General features: G+C 33.8%; 1 protein-coding gene across 1 annotated transcript in view; it reads right to left on the bottom strand.

Annotated features, from left to right (window-relative positions):
* The window catches only part of LOC119633066 (cell wall integrity and stress response component 1-like), a 40,983-nt gene extending 21,747 nt beyond the window's left edge, over positions 1-19,236 (bottom strand). Inside the window, exons 1-2 of the mRNA XM_038026277.1 lie at positions 19,141-19,236; positions 17,640-17,750 (exon numbers count right to left, since the gene is read on the bottom strand). Of these exons, the coding sequence (XP_037882205.1) occupies positions 17,640-17,750; positions 19,141-19,236 (207 nt within the window). The remainder of the gene's footprint in view (positions 1-17,639; positions 17,751-19,140) is intronic.
* Positions 19,237-22,498: the final 3,262 nt, after the last annotated feature.

Raw genomic sequence — 22,498 nt, 5'->3', positions numbered from 1 at the left:
AAGTTTTCTGTGCCAATATATTCGAAACTATTTAACTGTTTTCACTACAATTTTAATTTTTCATTATCCCGATTATATTTCGCTTTATAAAATAAAAATGATTATAAGAGATATAGTATCAAAAATAAAAAAAAAAAAAAAAAAAAAAATTATTTTTATTTTTATCTCTTTTTCCTTGTCTGCGATTTTTTAATAAATTGCAAAAAAACACACAAGCTCACCACATAGAACGAGAAAAGAGAAGCTTTAACACTTCATCCAGCGTTTAACACTATCAGTTAAAAAAATCAACAGATCAATAGCACGGCAGTAGTGTAGCGTATAGTGACACAACTGTTTAAACCCACACTAAGGTGTCAAAATATCTTAAAACACCATAAAAGATCGTTGCAATGGTTTTCGCCCAAAAAGTACGTTAGTCATGAAACGATTAACTTTAATAATAGCAATAAAAATCAAAAAAGAAAAAGGTTACCTCTCTCTATCTCTCTAAATTATGACTATTGATCGTCAGTGTCATTATTAAAATAACAAAAAATAATAATAATATATATATATATATATATACATATATATATTTGAATTCGGTTTAAATCGCATTTTTTTGCAATGATACCTTCTATTTGAATAAACAGCAACAACAACAGCAATAATAATAATAATAATAATAATAATAATACTGTTAATAAAAAAGGCGTAAAATAGTACTACCTTCAGTTTGATTATAGTGATATTTGGTTTTTGTTATTGTTGCGTTAGTTGCATGTTGTTAGAGTGCCCTGACTTACCATTCATTCCGAAAGCCAACGCTTCATGCATCCCTATCATTTCAATGCTCTCTTTGTGTTGTTCGTATTTAGCTGAATGCTGTAACCAACCAACAACAATGTTAATGTTGCTTTATAATTCTTTAACAGACTGCTGCAACTTACTTGATGTGCAACAAGAATCGTAACTGCATTATATTACTTCAGTTATAGTTTGTGTGCGCTTGCATTTATGTACATATTTACCTGCTTGTCGTCACAGTTGTTCATTTCAACACCACGCCACCATCATCATCATCATCATCATCATCATTATTATTATTAACATCATTATCATCATTATTATCATCGTTTTCGTCATCATTATCATTATCGGCAACACCGTCGCCGTCATTACCATCATCAATGCAAGCAACAGTATAACAATTTTTAAACTGCTGCCGCTGCTGCTTTTGCTGCTGCCTTAACAGCAGTAAATGCAATAGTTAAGCATCGTCACCATCATCCGTTTATATATATATATATATATATATATATATATAGACAAGCTTGATTTTCAGCTTTGTAGCTTAGTGTATTTAGTGTAGAGTGAACGCCACAAGGTGAGAAATGAGATTTTAATCGGACGTGTCTGATTTCAAATGAGCTTTAATGGTGGTACCCATTTAGCAAAGTAGGTATGAATTCCTTATTTCCTTTTTTATTTTTTTTTATTTATTTATTTCTTTTTTTTTTTATTTTCAATTCATTTTACTCATACTATACTATAGAGTATACTAGTTATGTGTGTCGGTTCTTACAGATTATTGAGGTTGATGGTGTTGCAACAATTTTATTGCCATTGTCTTGTTATTCAATTGTATATCTCTATGTTTTATATATGTTGTAGCATTGCTTAACAGTTGATAAAAAAAACCAATATTATTTCAATATTGGGTTTTGTGGTAAAAACCTTTGCATATGCACCGAGAGAGCTGTAAGCTAAGCGACAATATTCAGCTTTCTTGTTGCTTTATACTTTTAATAAATAATTTATTTCAGATTATTACATAATGTACTGAAAATTTACTGTTAAAATTCAAACAGTAGAGAGACTGGGGAGATTGGAACGATTTCGTTATTGATTGTAAAGTTTCCTTAAGCAAAACCTTAGTATAAACTAAATGGGAACTGTAAGCAGGTTAACTTTCCTTGATTGACTTAAAAAACAAAAATATATTAAAATTTTGATATGATGCTACCCTTTGAAATCATAATGACAATACTGTTACCATTAATGGGTGGTAACTCTTTGACATTTTACCAACAACGTCATAATTGCGTGCTCGGAACAATCCTTTAGGATTTGAACGCTTAGTGAAAAGCCCAATAAAGATTATAGAGTAGTACATCTTAAGTAATAAGATTTCAATATTAATCGGGTGTCACTTGATTGGAGCATCTACTCTCAAGCAAAGGTTGGATTGGTCGCCGCACGCCATAGTATTTGGGACGCCGTACTAGCCCTTGGGCAAAAGACTCTGCATATATCATACTATCTGCTACTGATAACATTCGGCTTGAGCCAGGTTTTTTTTTTCCCGTTAGCTTGTGCGTAAGAGGGACATAAGAACCGTTTCCCCACCATATTAATTATATATGGTGTATAGCATATATCGCTGTACAACTTACATCGCTTATGGTTAGTGGAGAAAAGTGGGTCTGGCGTCGAGCATACCTGGCCAAAAAGTAATATCAATTCAATTTTTTTTCTTTTTTATATTTTTTTTTTGCAAATCTACTCTGTCGCCCTCAAAGTAATTTTTAAACTCAAATAGCATTTCTTGTTAACAGGTTGTCTCGACGAAAAAAAATCATAGTTCACAATACTACGATAATCGGAGAAATCTGTTAATGTCCTCTTGGTTTTTGAGCGATTTTGGCGCGATTTTTGCGATCTTGGCCTTTGTTTTGCACAATATCCACTCGATTGGCCATAATATCATATATCACGTATGACATGTCGCCAATTGAGAAATGGAACCCATGAAGTGCCTACGAATTTATAAGCGCTTATTGAGTTTTACTTGTCGGATCCTTGGGACATTAATTAGGCATATGTGACGTAGCTGGTTGAAACATGTATCACATCCGACAGGCTGGGACTTAAAATTTTGGAACTATCTCTTCTGTGGGTTGTTTAAAATCGTTAAGCAGATTTTATTTATACCTTAACACCAAATATTGCTATCGGTGTTCGACAACTAGGTCTATTGGGTTGTTTCATGTGAGAGGAACGATGGTGGGCGATATCTATTATGTTTTCTTTGGTTGTATTAAATATATTAATTAATCGTATTAAATATATTTTAAGATGAAAGCAGTAGGATGACGACGTAAGCTGATTACCGAAATTGACAGCGAACTTAAAATTTAATTTTAGATTAAGAGTGAGTTATGACATATTGCTATTGGTGGTCGACAATTAGGTCCATCGTGTTGTTTCATGTAAGAGGAACCGTGGCGGCCATTATCTATTAATGTTGTATTTAACTTAAGAGTGACTTATGACTTAAGAGAAAATAATCTGATATGATTTGATTATCGGAAGCTGGTGCTGCAACTTTCTTGGCTCTTGAATATAAGTTCACAATACTGATAGGAAAATTTCGAAATGAGTCGAATTTTTGTGGACATAGCTTCGAAGTTGTAATTGCGAACTGACACACATATACTATATATGTAAAGTGCATTAGAGAGCTGGTAGCGAAGAGTAGAACGAAGGAAGTAATGTTGCAGTGGTACGGAGAGAAACAGGAATCAGTCGCTAAGCAGGAGTCGTCATCCCTTACATATACGATATAACTAAATCGTTTCCATTGTTTGGAAGGACGGAGACAAAGTGAGAAGCAGCACTTATTACTTATGTTTTATGGAACATTCTATGCATGCAAATCATCTATCGTGCGACCTGATACCGGCCTCGTGGCTATATAAATGAATAACTTGAAATGTATGAAAAATACTGATCTGAAACCTTATATGTCTCTAAGCTTTGCCATAAGGCAAACAGAATTTTCTATCCCATTAGGCCCTTGAAAGACAACTTATTGTTATGCGGATTAGTGTTGCGTTTAGAAAGGTAAACTTAATATACACATCGGAAATGTGGTTAATAATACCTCTCTCTCTCTCTCTCTCTCTCACTCTCTCCCTATATCAACGAAGTTAAAAATTTCATTCATACCTTTTCTATTTTTATGAATTGTTCTACAAACTTTCCAACCCATCTGTCGATGTAGTTTTCATAAAAATAGAAATAAAAAAAAAAAGGAAAGAAAACTACAGCCGAAGTAACTCTGAGGACTTTAAAACAATCACATTAACTCGTTAATACAATAATTTCAACGTTTTTTAAGCATCTGTCTTGAAATCGTAATCGCGATAAAGAAAGAATCCTACAAACATCGTACAAGACGAAAAAAAAATAAGGAAAAAAAAAAAAATCTGCAAAGATTTTCCAGACTCTTATTCCAAATGTGTGGTTTTGCTATAAGCGTCGTCAGATTAACTGCCACCCATATTCCGCATTAAATATCCTGCAGGCTATTTAAACAGCAACAACAACAACAACAAAAACCCGATTGCAACAATTGCCAGCAATAAACACGCACGTAAGATGATGATATGATGCAAAACATATATAATTCTACATTAAAAAAAAAATAAAAATAAAAAAAATATAAAAAAGGTTTTTGCTACACTTACCAAACACCACAAAAGATCAGACCGGGTGTGAATTGTTAACCATATGCTGCCCTGTGTGCTATTCGAGCAATCAGTAGTCACAAAAACAATGCTCAACGCGTGCGCATGCAACTTTTACTTTTTTTTTTTAATATTTTTTTATTTTTATTTTTTAATTTTTTTTTTTTTTTTTTTGGTTATATAGCCCTAAGTCTCTAGAAACCTACAATGAACAAAGAGAACGAAGAAGAAGAAAATCTACAGATAAGAGCTAAATTTGCAAACGGAAGCTAATAAACAGTAGAATCACTGACTCGGTTAAGCATCATGCAATAATCGAAAAAAAAAATAAGATTTTTTTTTTTTTGTTAAATAAAACAGTGGTGAACCCCATCAATACAGTGTAAATTTCTTAAGCACGTTGTTACGCTTTGTTGGTCCTAAAATCACACACATACACACGTACACATACTCTTTTGGCATCCAGAAACCTATATGTACATATATTTAGGTAGGGGGATCTGCAGGCAGCCAAAAGTTTGCATATGATTACATTTGGCAAAAGCCCCGGTAAATTTGAATTAAAAAACAAAAAAAAAAAAAAAAAAAACAGAAAAAAGTCTGAAAATTCTTTTTCTCGCACACTTAGTAGAATAGTAGTTAAAGTCTCGTGAGTTGTTCGGCTAAGTGTAGCGATAATGGTCAACATGCATTCTTGACGTTTTTTCCCACATTATATCCATATTATGCACCGGCAACACCACCGCCATAGTAGCACTTTAGACATACACACGCACACATGCACCTGATTACCTTTATTATATATCTGGAGGTTCTCATGCAAAACAGCTTGTTAAGGCAGCAACATAGAGCCGTGAATTATTTTTTCGCTTGCCTTGTGAAGCACTCGTGCTCGGTTCTTTTTCTTTTTTTTTTTTGTTAGTTTGGTTTGTTTGTTATATTGTGTTTCATCGTTTCATGCTTGAAGGCTTGTTAAGCAAATGAAGCTTAGTGATCTTGCATACCAGGTTTGTGTTTGTGAGTTTTTGTGCGTTTTCCTAATCTATATTATCATCTTTCTCTTGTGTGTGTTTATGTGATGTTGATGGTAACGAATTGTTGCGTTGCTGCAGGTTGATGCGTGCTTTTCACTTCAACCGTCTCTTGCGTTACTTATTGTATGCAGAATATTTCGATAATGAGATCATTCTACATACAAACAAAAGCAAAAAAAAAAAAAAAACGTTATTTTTTTAATGAACCGTTAATGTATGTATATATGTGCGCGCGCGCATATGCACACAGTAGACTCCTTTACAATGCAACTCTTTTTTACATGAGATAATGTTTTGTGTAGTGTAGAAACAGATAGCTTATCTTAAGGTTATCGCTTCGGTTACATCAGCGATATCTTAAGATTGCTAAAATATAAAAAGGAAATTTTTTTTTTTTTTTTTACCCATAACTAAGTATAACACAAAGAGTGCAATTGAGAGGAAGGAAAAAAGCTTAACAACCTAATTTTCGTGATTTTTTGCGTAAATAATGAATTGTAATATTTTGTTATTTAATTACGATTTTAAAATGTTGCAAAATGTTTCTTTATCTCCTGTCTTCATGCAATCAAAGCCAACGAAATGGAAGGAAGGAAGGCACGAAGAGACTGGCATAGTTGCACAAGGCCGGATAAGGATGGATGTGCACAGTATAAAACGGGCTACGGAGTATCGTAACATATGGTAGAATAGGACAGAATGACATCCTATGGAATGAGTCTAGAAGAGGTGTTATACTGTAATGTGTATTGGTTTACAATCGCGGTAGAATTTAAAGAAACTGTAATAATTGAAATGGAACCAGTTACGTATATTTGTTCGTTTTAGCGAACGAATTTTGGGTACCTAAGCCGCTGAGTTGGATTGTAAGAAGGAAAGTTGCGCCATCAAAATTTGTATCTCTATCTGCTACAAGTTTTAAGTTATCGATACACATCGTCGAAAGAAGGGTTACAATAAATCGCGTAACGTTTTCCTAAAACCCACAAGTACGCGAATCAATAAAGGGCATATGTTTTAGAACAGCTTAGGATTCTCACTCAGTTATGCCATTCGTTCACCAGTGTGTCGTCTATTCCCGTACATCAACTTTGAAAATGGATCTAATTGACCCATAGCCGCTTACATAAGAAGCAGAAAATCGATGGATGGAAGATCGATGGATTAAAATAATTACATTAATGAGAAACCTGCTTTCATGGAATGACAATAATGGCATCTGCCAAAAATTTGCTAAGGGATGTAAAATACATGCAAATCTTATCTGTCTTTGACTCTTGTAGGCCATTTTTAAAATTTAATGTTGAAGTATATAGTCTATGTTGCTTTTTGTCCTACTCTTACAGACAAAATGGCAAAATGTTCATGTTTCCATTTCCCGCTAGCGAATATACATATTTTTGTCCTCTCTCTAGCAATACCCGAATATCTAGAAACCATGTACTTTATTGATCAACTGAGTCGAAACATTTGCCTTTTCATGGCCGTCTACCGTCTGCGATTGGAAACATGACAGATTGCAAATATATATATTAGTAGTTGCTCATACTTTAGTCTTAGAAATTATTTCTTTGACTAAATTAATGATTGTAACAATAACAAAAGTTAGGGCAGCCATTGATTAAGATCAATTAAAAAGTAGTCCCACTCACTCAGTACAAAATTATGCAAGTCCAATACATTGATTAGCGGTCAAAGGTTTACTCTAAAGCATATATAATATCTTGTCCAACGAATAAAATTAACGTAATTGGAAAAGTATGTTTTCGTTCCGGACTCCTGAGCCGTCGAGAGAACTATCAGTGTAAAATCCGTAACGATCAGCCGCACATTGCAGAAAATTGCTTACGTCTAAAAAAAAAGATTCAATATCTATTTAGAAGAAAAAAAGTTTCTGTCTATCTCTTAAATATGGTGTTTGGGTCTACCTTGCGAAGATAAATCTTTCACAAGATTAATTCAGCGAAATGCGTAATATTGGCTTCGAAGAGAAGTCTGCTCAATTCTGTCCGAAAATATAATTTACTGTTAAAAAAAAGCGCGATAGTACTTGGTAATATCGCATAAGTAAACGGCTGAGAATTGAAAAAACTTTAGCATGAACTGTCGTTAATCAAAACTTCGAATGCATACCATAATTTCGGACAACAAAAACGAAAAAGAAAATCATATTTTCGAACGGAAGCAGCAGCTCTAAACTTGACTTATCACTTCACTTAGTAAGTCACCGGTCTGATCCGTATTGTTTCTGGATAGTATTAAGCTTTGAAAAAAAACTTGTCAAAATTTCATGGTCACTGGTTATAGTTGTTTTAGTGAGGCGACTATATTTAATATTTGCAACGGCCTTCGCCAATCCTCCGCCCACTCGTCTGGAATGTAGTGACAAATCCGCATTTCATCCGTTGTCACATATCGCATAGACAAATGATTAATGGTTTTGATTGAAAAAGCCATAGCAAAATAACGCTAATCAAGAAAAGAGAATAAACTGGGATTACATGACTTTAAAGTTCAAGGTAGAGTTCTAATAGGATCATAATTAAATGCATAATAATGAGAAATGAAAAGTTTTCACCAGCACTTTAAAATATGAAGGGCTCTTCATAAATGTTCACGAAGCACTGAATGAATGAATGTGTAAAGAACGCACGCGATTTTGAGGAACTCTCCCGCGCTTTGGTCATACAGAAAATGAAAAAAAAAAAAAAAAAAAAAAAGAATTGGTGCTATAAACCCTAAAGAAAAGCATGACTCGTAAATAAAACTGTTGTTTAACGAGCAGCGAGGAGCAGTAGAGAACATAACATGGCATCAAGTAATATTGTGCAAGGTTAGGCCAATGCGTTAAAAGCGCGCGATCATTTTTATTTATTTTTTTTTCATTTTTTCCTGTCTGTCTGATCGTTTGTGTTACTGTTTTTCATGTAAGGTGAGTAAAAATTATAAATATGTACACAAACGATGTGATCAAGTGACTGGGGCCTGTTTAGGTTGATCTTTTACAAAATCTGTTTGTGACTGTTTGCTACTTTTATAAACTGGTAAAGCACGAGTTGTGTTGTTTGAGTTTGAGTGTATACGAGTCTTGTCTTGCTCTTCTTCCACTGTTTTTCTTTTTCTTTTTTTTGTGTTTTTTTTTTTTTTGCTTTTTTCTTTTTTTTTTTTTTATTGTTTTATGTTTGTTTCTTCAGTTCTATCACAGGCTGTAAATTGCTTTTTAAAGGTAGAAAGAATATCAAGCTTATCAGTTGTGTAGGATCTTAGTTACACAAAGCCATACATAGAGGCAGACAGCAGCAGCGCAATAATGCAAGTGCGCTTAACTGTCTGCTTGCCTGCATGCTTGACTTTCCAACTGTTGCTGCCTCTTTAGCTGCCTGCATTGTCTGAGTGCGATTATTTAGCTTTAAAAATGCTGATTATTATTTCATTTTTTTAAATTTCTGTCGAAAAAAAAAAAATAACAAAAACAATATGAAAAAAATAGAATAAACTTTAATAATGTGTGGGAGTCTGTTGACTGTTACAGAAGTTCGTAAGCTTTTAAAAAAAAAATTTATTTATTTATTTTTTTTTTTTTTTTTTCCCAATTACACAAACTGTAAGAGTATGTGGCTGGAACAACGCAAATAACCGCTAAAATGATCGATTTTGCAATAAATAGTTACCCTCTCCTTATGCAGAAGAAATTGCTTTTATTTTACTTGATTGTGCAATGGTATGTATGCGTGTTCAATGCTATTCGCATCGAATCAGAATCAAATTAATTGATTGTGGAAGAAATTGCGTGTTGTTGAATTTTAGTATTCTTAATAAAAATGAAAAATATTCTTAATTATCATTGTCGAACACAAAAACACCAAAAGCTAAAAAAAAAAAACAAAAACAAAAACAAAACAAAAAGCAAAAACCGAAAAAGCAAAATTCCTCTTGAGGATTGAAAATGGAAAACATTTATCTTAGAAACATACACAACATTTATGATTTATTTTCATTTAACACACACACACACACACACACATACACACACATAGTCAAACAAATTGCAAATTTATTTCATATATATTTTTCAATAGTTAGCTCGTTTTACTGCAGCCTATACCACCGCCACGTATCCATCTATCCATCTATCAACTCTTCTGTCTTCCCATGCTGCGCCTTGACTTTGCATTTATTTGCCAGCGAGCGAACAAACAGCTTATAAAAGACAGTCTCATGATCTTGACATGATCTATTATCACACATCATTTATGACTGGTTGCCAGTTTTAACCATTTGCGTTGTTGTCACTTCCATATCGATATAATGTTGGTCATTGCTTGCTGTTGTATAACAAACAAACGTTATTATTATTGCGTGCTTTGCTGTGTTTTGAAAACTTGTATTTTATTATGTGGCCTCATTGGAGATTTGAATTCTTTACTGCCATTTGTGTAATGTAATGAACAGTTAAATACTTCAATTCTCTTACTCCGCAACCAGGAATGTATACGCAAAGAGAAAACCGTGAGAATCTATATAAACATTTATGGAAAAGGAAGAAGAAACAAAAAATAAAAAAAACCTAAAGGTCTGGTCTGCTGGATGTTACTTATGATGTATTTACATCTAAATTACATAAAGGCTATGTCTTGTTGCTTTAAATAGGGAAATGATGTAATTTTGCATGAGATGGTGTGATGTATTCAGAAGCTTGATAAGGCGTTCCCTGACTTTAACAAAATTTTAATTTTTATACAAACACTGAAATACCTGTGTATATAAGATAAGGATTCTTGTGTAATAATGTCTCTATGTACACTTGTGTAAAATATCAAACTAAAGATTAACATGGAAAAATCGTATAAAAGCTAAACACCAGCAACCTGGCTTAAAGAGAATAGATCGATGTAGATTTTTTAAAAAATCGGTTTTTTTTTTTTTTTGCTTAACAGATGCTTTCAACCTCCTAGAATATGAGGAAACAGATTCATTACTACCAAAAAATATTGTCTTTGAGATTTGAGACTCTTCGTAAGCAATTTGTTCGGGACGTAGCGACTGACATTTCTGTGTGGAATTGTAATGATGGCATGACTAGTATTCTCGAAATCACTAACGTTGAAGATATATGTATATTTGTATCCAATTATACAATTTGTATATTGAAGACGACGCTAACGACGTATCATGATAAGAGAGAGAGTGGTCTTTGAGAAATTCTGGAAAACAGGTAGGTTGGTCGCATGAAATAATCGAGAAAAGATTCCTTCAAATAAACAACACAAATAATGAACTTGGTAGAAGAAGAATTTTAAACCTTCCTTGATCAGCGTCGGCGTACGCCAAAAAAAAAAATATTATTTTATATAGAAAAAGATCAAAAACATCAAATTCAATCGTTATGTGCACTGGTATTTCCAATTTCTTTATCATTTTTACCTGCACAAGTCGATGAACAAAATTTATGCCAACATCAAATATTCATCAAAAATAAATTTTTCTTCTAATTTTTTAAGATACACTTAGTAACCTCGTCAAATATTGTGATTTTATTGCTTTTCCTTCCATTCAATATAAAATTGCCAAAGAAATTTCTTTTTTAAAGCTATTACACTGATCTAGCCTCTTAATATCCAAATGACTATTGAACTAATTTGGTCAGATCCTCTTTTTAATCTAAGAAATAAATACATCCTAGGCAAGAGTATCCATTCCTTAACACAGATGAAATGCTTCAAACATATCAACATAAGACACTCCGGCCTGTTGTTAATGCCACTTGGTTCGTTAGAAACAAAACTATTCATGATGACTTGGATTTTATTTCCATCAAAAGATCTAAATAAATCAATATATAAAATATCTTGTCAGATCGAGTAATCAAGTATCAAGTATCCCGTGGCCGCATCTCTTTCATGAATGATTTTAATGAGATGAGACGATTAAAAAATCACTATGTACTAGACTTTCCATTTAGCGATTAATTAATTTTTGTCCTTTCATGCATGTATCTGTCCGAGCGATTTGAAATCAATCGAAGCAAGACTATGCAGATCGATATTTTCGATGTGCATGTATCGCCATAAATCTTCAGCAACTTCCTTACCATTTTGCACACCAGAAAGTTGTTTGAAATAAAAAACTTAGGTCAAGCTTTTTTGTTTAGCTTGTTTTTCTGTGTGTGTGTTGTAGCAAAAGCATATTACTCAGCCCGATTTAAATGCACTGATTAGTAGACTGTAGCCAAGTTTTTACGCAATAACTCAATATAGTGCCGGTCTAGAGAAGAACAATTAGTATGGTGTGGTTTTGGCTACAAGCGTCCTGAAAGTTATGAGTGCGAACCACTATATTCGGTGATCAGGGATGATTTCATGCTCATCTATACCACGTGTATAATATTGACTGTACATTAATTCACATAATTAAATCTATTTTGTTGTGGTTTTGCCTTTATCAACGCTGACCTCGCCAACACGATGAGGGGCAGTGAGATTAACCTTATGAACGGCAACGCTTCGCCTCACTCTAGTGGTTTTACTGTTACGTTGACTTGATTACTGCCACTGGGAAGATGTCTGATGGGATTCGAAGCAACGCCACAAACTTAAGACCAGCTTTTACCAGTGACAGGCTTAACCGGTCTGAATGTAGGTTTATCAATATGAACGTCAGGAGCGAGAACACCAATCATCACTGTCACCGACAATGCTAATCCTATGCATTAACACAGTTAGCAAAACTATGTGCCAACTGGCCACGATTACAGATTTTATCTTCTGAACTGCATGCCAGGCATAGCAGTAAAGCTTCACCTTGCTTGCCTACTTGTAGGGAAGACTTACGTAAAAATTTCCCGATCAATTATTTAAAAAAAAACTTCTCTAATATGTTTATTTGCCTGAGAGAACAGAAAGAAATAAAAATTTACATAAAATTTTCTTAAATAGATTTTTCAACTTTTGTTCAAAAGTATTTCACGTAATATTTTTGTATGAAAACATTTTAGATGCGATTACATTTCAATTCAAGCATTTCACTATTTTTTATGTAATGAAAATGAAATGTTCATCATTCCAGTAAGTTGACCCTGAAATGCGCCCCGAAAATCATGCTTCACATTACATATTGTTTTTATTTCATCTTAAAGTTGTTTAGCGGGCGAATTTTTATGTAACATACTCGTACGACTTATTTATTTATCTAAATGTTGAAAGTTCATTATCCTCGTGTAAATATTTTTGTATATGAGCATTTAATACAATTACAGACTCCTTGAGGAGGTCACACGCACGCAATCGACACATATGGAGACACATTATTTTCAATCATTTATATATGTACATTATAATGTATATACACGTACATGAACGTATATGGTGTGGTCACAAGGTATTGACCCTTTTTTGTCTGCGAACGTATGTTTTATACCTTTGAGGAAAACATGCAATTGAAGGTTTTCGTTTTTTTTTTTTCTCTTTTCTTAAACACAGACTTATGCACACATACATAGTTACTCCGTCAAGACTCATTTACAGACTCCCCATCGAATATATATATGTTATTGCATTTGTGTGTGTAACTTTCATTAGTTCAACGAAGACTGCTATCGATTAGTTTCTGTATGTGTGATTCGTTTTGTTTGTTTGTATAAGTTTTCTCTGTGTGTCCGTATTAATATTTGTTTCATTTCATTTCTTCGCTTTCTTTCAACTTTAAGAATCTCAGTCGTGTTTCATTTTTATACAGTTTAACAGCATAGTCTTCGCCTATATATACATATATACATATATATATATATATATATACCATACAAGAAAATCTTGATGCCTTTAATCCAAGGATCGTACTGATATATGTGTTTGTTTGTTTGTCGTCGTCATTGTATTACTCACTCACTGCTTTTGTATTTCACAAAAAGGTAAATTAAACTTGATATTTTTTCGCCAAAAAAAAAAAAAAAAAAAAAAAAAAAATTATTTTATTAATGCGTCTTGGCGATTGTGTTGGTGTGTGTGTGTGTGTATGTGTGCATGCGGTTTTTGGTGAACAGACGATTACGTACTTGACGACATGATGTCTGCAATGAGACACATTTTTCAAGATGAAAAACATACATACGCACACTATCACTTTTGCTGTTACTGATACAACCAACCAGTGGCATTGAACTATTTAGCGAAATTACAGTTGTACGTTTCGTTCATACTTGTATATGGTGGTTTAGTTTTCTTTTTTTTTTTTTTCTTTTTTTTTTTTTTTTCTTTTTAAGTTCCTAAGTGGGTTAAACATAAATAACATAAACATTAAAGAGTTGGCTTCTTTTGAGGTTTACTTTTAAAAGAGATTTCATTTAAGTTTAGCCGTAAAGCTTCACAGAAATTATTTTCTTAATAAGACTTTTAAAGCACATTAAAAGATAGGTTGAATTACAAAAATTTTAGTGTAAAAGTCTTTAAAAATGTTTAACGAAATGATACGGCACATAAGCGTTAATGATGCCAGTTTGATTTTTCGTAATGACAGGTGCTAAGCACCTACGAAATAGATGAACTAATAGTTCCCCCGTTGAGGAGTTTACATGCTTTAGTGTAAAGTGTGCTTCTAAATAAACATCGCCTAATATTATCTCGCTATGAGAACAGGGTCAGTTGTCTTTACAACGGTTTGAGTAAGAATTCGCAATTATTGACGTGTTCCTAGCTATCAAAATGAAGAGAACATATTCAAGCTTGACGTGCATATGTCTTTAATTAATGATTCTAGATTCTAGGACAGTCACCTTAGTCCGCTCCCATTCACGATATTTTTAAATGACCTACCTGCATATATCAGAGTCGTAGTGCTTAAAAAGTCGTCTGTTCATTTGCATCTATGGCAAACCATTTGACTTTATTAATTTGTTCCAATGGTATAAGTCTTCTTTGTTCCTTTGTTATTAAAGAAAGAACAGCTAAGAACACTGCAGTGCCGCAAGAGCGATCACCCGATACTCTAGTAAAGCTATTCACTTCTTTTGGTAATAATACACCAAAAAGGTCGTTTCTGGAAGATGCCCAAAGCAAAGCAAGGCGTGATCCAAGTTTAGCAAACCTACCTTCCGTAAATTTTATTATTTTTCAATTCCCGTCATAGCAGAAACCGGAGTTAAGGTCCAAAAAAATAGACCCATCTGATTCAATTTCCCTACCCTTAGCTTTTTTGTTAAATTGCTGGTATGGATCACTTTTTGTCACAAAATTTTATAAATTAAAGCTTCTTCTGAAGACGTTACCGTTCATAAGAGATCTTATATAGAATGGGATCAAAGAAACCCATGTGGTGAAAATTTCTTTCTGTTCTAAACAAATTTTCATCATAAAACGTCATTAGGCACAATTTGTGAAAATTGCAATTTCGCCTTACTTTGAAAAGTAGGTCGAGTTGACCAGAAAGTGAACCGATCGGAACCATGTTCAGTGGAGTTCGCTGGCAGGCTGATTTTGAATCGATCGGTATAATAAAAGGGGCTCTGTCTTAGTCCTTTTGTGTGTTACGCACATCCGCACACAAACTTTACATACCCTGTACTGCAAGTTGTGCAGCGTATAAAAATACTGTAAGCTATTGTTTTCTTGGTCTGCTATTACTCCGCGTAGCGACTGCATTGATAGCTATAAGCTGCATAATGTAACCAAATTGAATGACTTGGGAGTTATCCTTTATCCAAACCAACTCACGTCTGGGCCTTATAAAGAGATGGTTAAATGAATTTTATGATGCTTATGCTACCGAAAGCTTACATGCTGCCCTTGTTCGACCATTTTTGTAATATACATCTGTAGTCTAGATACCAAGTTATACATGTCATATTGACTTTTTGCTCAACGTAGCTTAAGATGGGCAATGCTCATTGATCTGGCTGCGCTAGAAGATGTAACGCCTTCCTCTTTTTTACTAATCTGATTTGGTGTACCTGCAAGATTGACTAGCCACTGTGAAATAATTTATTTGTCTCATTGCCGCATAACTTATTAACTTTAGAACCTCTTTCCGGATGCTTTCGATGATATACAAGGCTTTGGTTTCGTTTGTTTTGTCTATCGCCGAATTCTAAACAAGTAATCAAGGAAGCCGCTACCATCGAAAAATTTTATGTTCTTCACAGTATAATAACACTTTTATCTCTCTGTTTATGGCTGGGCTTTAAACGTGTATGAAAACTACCTGGAAAATATTACATATTATAGTGGAGCTTACGTTCCTGTCTATTGTCAGACGTCATAAAGTCACGCAATGAACTCTTTGCGCCACATTCCTGTACCAACAAAATCGAGAAAATATATTTTTCTACAACGATCACCTCATCAAGTACAGTACTTTCTTCAATGCAGTTTTAGAACAAGGGCTTCGTGCTGTCCAATACATATACATAATTGCAGGTGAATTGTTTCAACTAAGCTCACGAATCGTAAATTATAAGGAGGATGATAATCGCAACCACTGAAATGTCCTTGACAGCAAAATAATTACACAAATTTCAAAATATTATGACTTTGCACGGTGTTTATAGTAACTAATCTAAATTACATTAAAAGAGACATCACTGTCTATTCATTTTATTGGCTTCTTTTTTTTTCTTTTTTTTTTGTTTAAAATAATCGGTTTTCAAGTTGCGCTTCAAGACTAAACCAAACTTCCTGTGTGACATCAATAACTTACGCAGAGAAAATCTAGATTTTATGTTTAGTTATTATTAAGGGCAAATATTTCAATCAGTCAGCCGACTGAGTCAATTATAATTAAAACATTTTCATTCGCATCATCGAAGGATGCGGAATATTCTCATTTGGTCAAACCGGCTGAATAAAGCTTCGGAGACTCTATTAAGCATCTTGACAAGCATTAAATTCTAAACCGATTTAAACATGTCCGTCGATCTGTCTGCCTGTCTGTTTGGGTAAGGTCTGTAGCAAACAGTTTCCTGATTGCAAAAAGGGAATTGAAATTGAATTTGGCTTTTGCCAAAGTACGCCCGTAGTACATCATAACTTTAAACCCACACAGAAAGAGACCCTATACAGCCTATATATGGTTGATCGAATGTGAACTATTTTAGACATATTTTTCAGTCCGTTTGTCGATTTATCTGGCAATTGCTTTGGTAAACATGGTTACAACAATGGAGATATTTTCTTCAGGCACATGTTATAAATTTTCACTTATATTTTGCAAACATGAGAAAAATCAGCTACGCCGATACTACAGAATATGGATATTTAAGATTTTTTAAGTTTTACACGATAATGCAAAGCGTACATGTCGCAATATTCATGTTCATACTTTAGCACAAGTCATTATTCTATCATCAAATTTCTAGAACAGATTAATTAGCCTTTACGCTTAATGATTTCACTTAGTGAGTGACGACGTGTACGTATCAAAGGCTGATTGCTCATGTTGATTATTACGATTTTTATAACACCCTTTAAAGATGGATGTTACTGGCTTATTATTTAAGCACGCTATAGGACTAATAATTTAAGGAGCTGAGAGGGCTCCACTGGTGATGTGATCCTAGAAATATTTGAACGCTTAATGCTCCCAGCGAGGCCTCACAATCAATTACTGCCACCTGAATAGTCTGCCATTCTGTCATATTAACGCAGGGTTGGAGAGCTCCATGTAGGCGGCAGATCTGGCCACACGTTCCATGATGTAAAATTTGCTTCCGTGCGCATAACTCTTAAATTCATTTGCAGTTATAAGAAAGCTTTTTACGCTTAGTGAGCGAAAATTGCATATTTTTATCTCTTCATCAGATTGTCTAGTAGTCATCGGAGTACAGCCACACCATATATATGGATGTTCAGCTTGTTTTAACTTGTTTAAAAGTATTTTTACCTCGATGCTGGTATAAATTGTCTCCTGTTCATAAAGTATGGCTTATGGAGGAGGCGGTTTTCGTATGACTGGCCGACTGATTTCTCCTGTGAGCTAATAAGCGTCGTGGATTTTTGAGGCACCATATCGAATGATTTCTTCTATATTTTGGGCCAATTGATGGTGACATGCAAAAGTTCGTTTTGCGTTTTGTTATGGCCAGTTTTGTATATGGCCAGCTGACCTTTCCAGTTTGCAAGGGATCCGATGTTGAGGAATTTCGAGAGTTGCGATTAAACATAACTGTAGGTGTGTTCGTGGCTTTGCTTAATGCTTGAATATTAATTTTAATTATCTGAAAGAAAAATAAAAGTCATGATATACTTCAGAAATGGCAGCCGCATATTGGAGAGACCTCAACCGCTATGCGGGTCCCGTGTAAACAATGCTAGGAAAATGTTTCTTTAAAGTTTGAATTCCCTGTGTTATGGACCAAGAAAAGACTATGTGTGTGTGACAAGCACTACTGTTTTCATGTAATAAGTAGGAAAGTATCGTGCAATTGTGGAAAGGTACCATAGACGATAACTTGCAAAACTCAAAAACCATAACTGATGTTGCGGTCATTTACGTAATGGAATTGATCGACTGTGTGCGTATTGTTAGTTTCTGCCATCGCCGAAAGCATCCTTGCCGAAAACTACCGAAAATATCCCAAAATATAGATAGAAGATAATTTGTAGTGTGGTGATGGGTATCAAGGATCCTCGCCATAATGAAGATGATTCTTGAGGATTTTTTTCTTCTTCGCCATGAGCGTTTCTCTGCAATAGCAGAGTTACTTGTGTTTTATACTACTATGCAAACTGCAAAATATACGCTAATCAAAATTTTAGCTGCGACTGTTTTAAACTTATACAGTAGTTGCCAAAAATGAACCTTGAATTCCGTTTAAGTGAACTTGCATTGCCCTACAGGAAGAGGAAGTTTGTTACATTTCTTCGTCGAGATTTCTTTTGAATGTTATCATTTAGACGGCGGACAGATGATTGGTAGTTAATTTTCAATTCATTTTAAAAAATTGTTTTTTTATGTTTTCTTTTTCAGCTAAAACTTGAAATCGTAACTTATAGTGTCCTTGAAAAACTTTAACTTATAATTTAAATCAATGTAATTTTCTTGAAAAAGAGAAAATAAAGCAAAAGCCATCCCACGTTACTTATATATTTATACATAGGTTTTACGGTCAACATTGACATGCGCAAGCAGCGGATATGTACATTTAATATTTAACATTCTTGTTTAACAATTATGACAATTTATTGCTCATTAAATACAAACAATTTAAATACTACTTATAAATCTTGAGAATACGGCAGTATAAACAGTATAGAAAGACTGAAGGAGAAACGTACGGGAAAGAGAGAGAGAGAGAGAAAGAGATAGAAAGATATGTAGTATTAATTTAGAAGCCTCAAAAGACAACCGCCATAAAGGTTGACAAACGAATGTTTGCGGTTTTATTCTTTATTTTATTTTTTATTTTATTTATTTTTTTCTTTTTTTTTTTTTTGCTACAAGAAAAGTGTCATTCCATCACTCACTTAAAGTATTCATCCATTAATTGCCCAAAGCTATTGTAGAAGCCATTATAGGACATCATACCAAAGAATGAAGACAACTTTAACAGACTCTACGGGCAACAGAATGCAAACAGACATGCAGAAGAAGTCGTTCCTGCTTACTACTGGTGCTGCTGCTGATGATGCTGCTGCTGCCGCTACTACTGATATTGCTGTTGCTGTGGTTTTTAGCGAATTGATGGATGCATGAAAACGCATATAGACAGATGAGCGAGAGATGGACAGACGGACTATCAACAATTACCATGAGATGTGATGAGTTAAAATGAAATGAGTTGTCGAGTTTTTACCTTTGTTGTTGCTGTTGTTATTGTATGTCTTTAGCAATTGGAATGGAAATATGTTTAAAGTGTATGTGTATTCGTAAAGAGAACTTAACAGATTTAACAAGATAGTAATGCAAAACTTTACAAAATACTTCACTTGCAGGAACAACAATAACAACAATAACAAAAAAGAAAAGAAAAAATCAAAAGAAAAGAAAAACAACGCATAAATACTTGGAGGCCATCACTGTGCATTGTGTACCCCTTTAGCTCAAGTACAGTCTATATAGGTAGATTCCCAGTTCAAATTTACCTGACAACAACATTTAAATGATGTTAAAATGATTGCACGGAAGATTTAAAAAAAGCATATTCGTGGAGGCTTTGAAATTTTCGCAATTTTTGAAACGGACTGCACCACTGTTTTGCTTTGGCGTCCCTTTTTTTTTGCCTTTAATGTTAAGGCAAAAGTTTGTCAACGCGATTGAATAAACGACGAAGTGAGCAAAAAGCTCACATGATTGGATGCATATCAAAGTAGACAGCAGTCCTCAACATTTATCAGCAACAGCAACAACAACAACAACAACAACAACAACGACAACAACAAATAAAACAGCCGCCTTTTTAACTATCAACTACAGTTTGACAGTAGTAGCTGTAGTAGTGGTGGTATGGGCTCCAACTTGCGAGCAACAAAAAAAAAAAAAAGAAAAAAGAAAATTTTTAAAAAAAAGGAGAAAAACTTTTCTTAGCCATAAGTTTATTGAAAGTTTTATTTTATGTTAGAGCATAAAAAGTAAGAAAAAATACCGCCTATGTCTCCTCTGCTTAGTCCTAAGCACATATATATGCGCAAATGGTGCTTGTGTTTGTGGCTTTGCAAAGCTTTAAAATTACATTTCAAAAAATGTTAAATTTTAAGTGGTTACTCCTTGAGTTCTGTGGTGCCTTCTGCTTCTTCTTTTTTTTTTTTTTTTTTTTTGTTTTTTTGCCTTCTCGTTCCGTTTGACATTTTTTAACTTTTTTATTTTTCTTCTTTTTTTTTTTTTGGGCTTTTATTCTTCCGTCATTACTTCTGTTGGTGTATTCTTGATTTTGTGTTTTTCTTCTTCTTTTTTTTTTTTTTGCTTTTTTCACTATGATCTTTGCGATTTGTGTACAGTGAGGGATTCTTTGGAGCCGCCTTTTCTTTTGTATGCATTTTGTTTGCATGTATGTCTGCATGCGTGTTTATACACACATTTTTTCTGCTAACTTTACTCCAAGGCAAAAGTTATATGCATTTGTGTATGTGTTTGTGTGTGCCTGTGCTCTTAAGCCATGTCTGTGACTGTGTTTTATGGCATTGATGATTAGGTTTTTGTCGCCAATCGGAATGTCGTTTTTAGTTTAGAGTGAAACGCTAAACATAAGCATAACAACAACAAACAATGATCTTCTCGTTATATACGTAGTAGTTCTGCATACAATAATACGTACACGCGTGTATGCAGGCATGCCGCATACAAAATGGTGATCTCTGCAAGTTCAAGACTTTTTTGTATTCTGTTCTTTTATATATGCACGTATATATGTATGTAAAAAGGCAAGAAAATGAAGAAGAAAATAAGAAGAGAAATATTTTTTTTGTGATGGAATTCTTTTTCTAAAAAAAAAAGAAAAAAGTACTATATCGAAATAGATTTTATAAAGAAAATTTTAACGTGAAACTTTTATTAAAAATTTTATAAGACATCACTTAACTTATCTTTTTTTTTTTATTTATTTACTCTATGAAATATGGGAATATATGGGCTATCTATGCCATCATATGTAGTCACATCCGAACAATGCAACATTACAAAAACCATATACACATATATAAGCCTATTTTTGAGTTTTTCTTTTTTTTAATTTATAACAAAAACTAAACAATGCAAGGTATCAATCAACATGACATAGTTTTCCCGTTGTCGATATTGGTTCGTGTCATTTTTATTTAAAAATAATTTCATATAAATGACTTCGTCTTGACTTCTTGAAGTCTGCTCTTCTTCTAAGGTAAGTCTTTGCGAGTTCATAGCTTTTTGGAGTAAGTCAATGCTCCAAGATAATCCAAAAGTAAAGAGCCCAATAATCCCTTAGGAACGTCCGATGTATTTTTTTTACACCAAACGGAAATTGAATCATTCCATCTCTCGAGCTTGAGAAGTCGAGTCTCTTTGATATCTCTGTTGCTGATTCCGATTTAACTCATTTATTGCCCATACCAAATCACAAACCCGATTTCGATTTCGAATTTGAGCATTTCAGAAAATGACGTATTACAGGGCTTAAGGTCACTTAAATACAGTTGTGCGTCTGGAACTATGTTATGTTATCTCAAAGATCTTTAATTTTTCAGTGACAACAGGTGCTTTTCAAAGTCTAATCTTCCCTCTCCTTCATCCCTTTCGTAAATTTGGAAAAAGATATCTATCGGATCGACAACTGTATACGAAATGCCAAGTTAAATGTCTCACCTAAATTGTTTGAACGAATTGTTACTCAGCTATTATGTTTCGCTATTAAATCTTTTATTTAACTCCATTACCTTTTGGGATCGTATCCGTACCTACTTCAATTTTAGATAATTTGGAGTTAGATAACTTAGTTACATGATGCCCACTAGATTTTATGAAATTAAATTGAAAAACACGTAAGAAGCTGTCATTTTTGAAGAGACTTCAATTCACTACTGATTATTTCATCGATTGGAAAATTTAGATTTGTTCATGGAGGTAGCGGGCTCATTCGACCATAGGCTCTGTTTTATTTTGCAAATTGATGCCTCTTCAAATAAAGTTATCTCAATGCTTGGTTTTATTAAACGGTGGTCTAAAGATCTTGACGGCCCTTACATTACGCGCTTAGTGGGGCCAATACTTGAGTATACGCCTGTTGTATGGTCTCCTTTATCATAGAGGCGCTATGGAGATTCAATAGAATCGCTTCAAAAGCAATTCCTGTTCTTTGCGTTTGAGAATTTAGGCTGGGATCCGCTTGTCTCTTTGCCTCCTTATGAAAATAGATGCCGTTTGTTAGTCTCACCGTCACTTGAGAAACGTAGATCTATACGCCCTGTTTCTTTTTTAATTAAGTTAACAATTGGTAATACCGACTCGGCGACATTACTTACAGAGATAACCTTCAATATCCCGAACAGTTTCTCC

This window comes from Glossina fuscipes, unplaced genomic scaffold, assembly GCF_014805625.2.
Source record: "Glossina fuscipes isolate IAEA_lab_2018 unplaced genomic scaffold, Yale_Gfus_2 2, whole genome shotgun sequence".
In the NCBI taxonomy this organism is placed as follows: Eukaryota; Metazoa; Arthropoda; class Insecta; order Diptera; family Glossinidae; genus Glossina; species Glossina fuscipes.
This window is presented reverse-complemented; position numbering and strand designations above follow the sequence as displayed.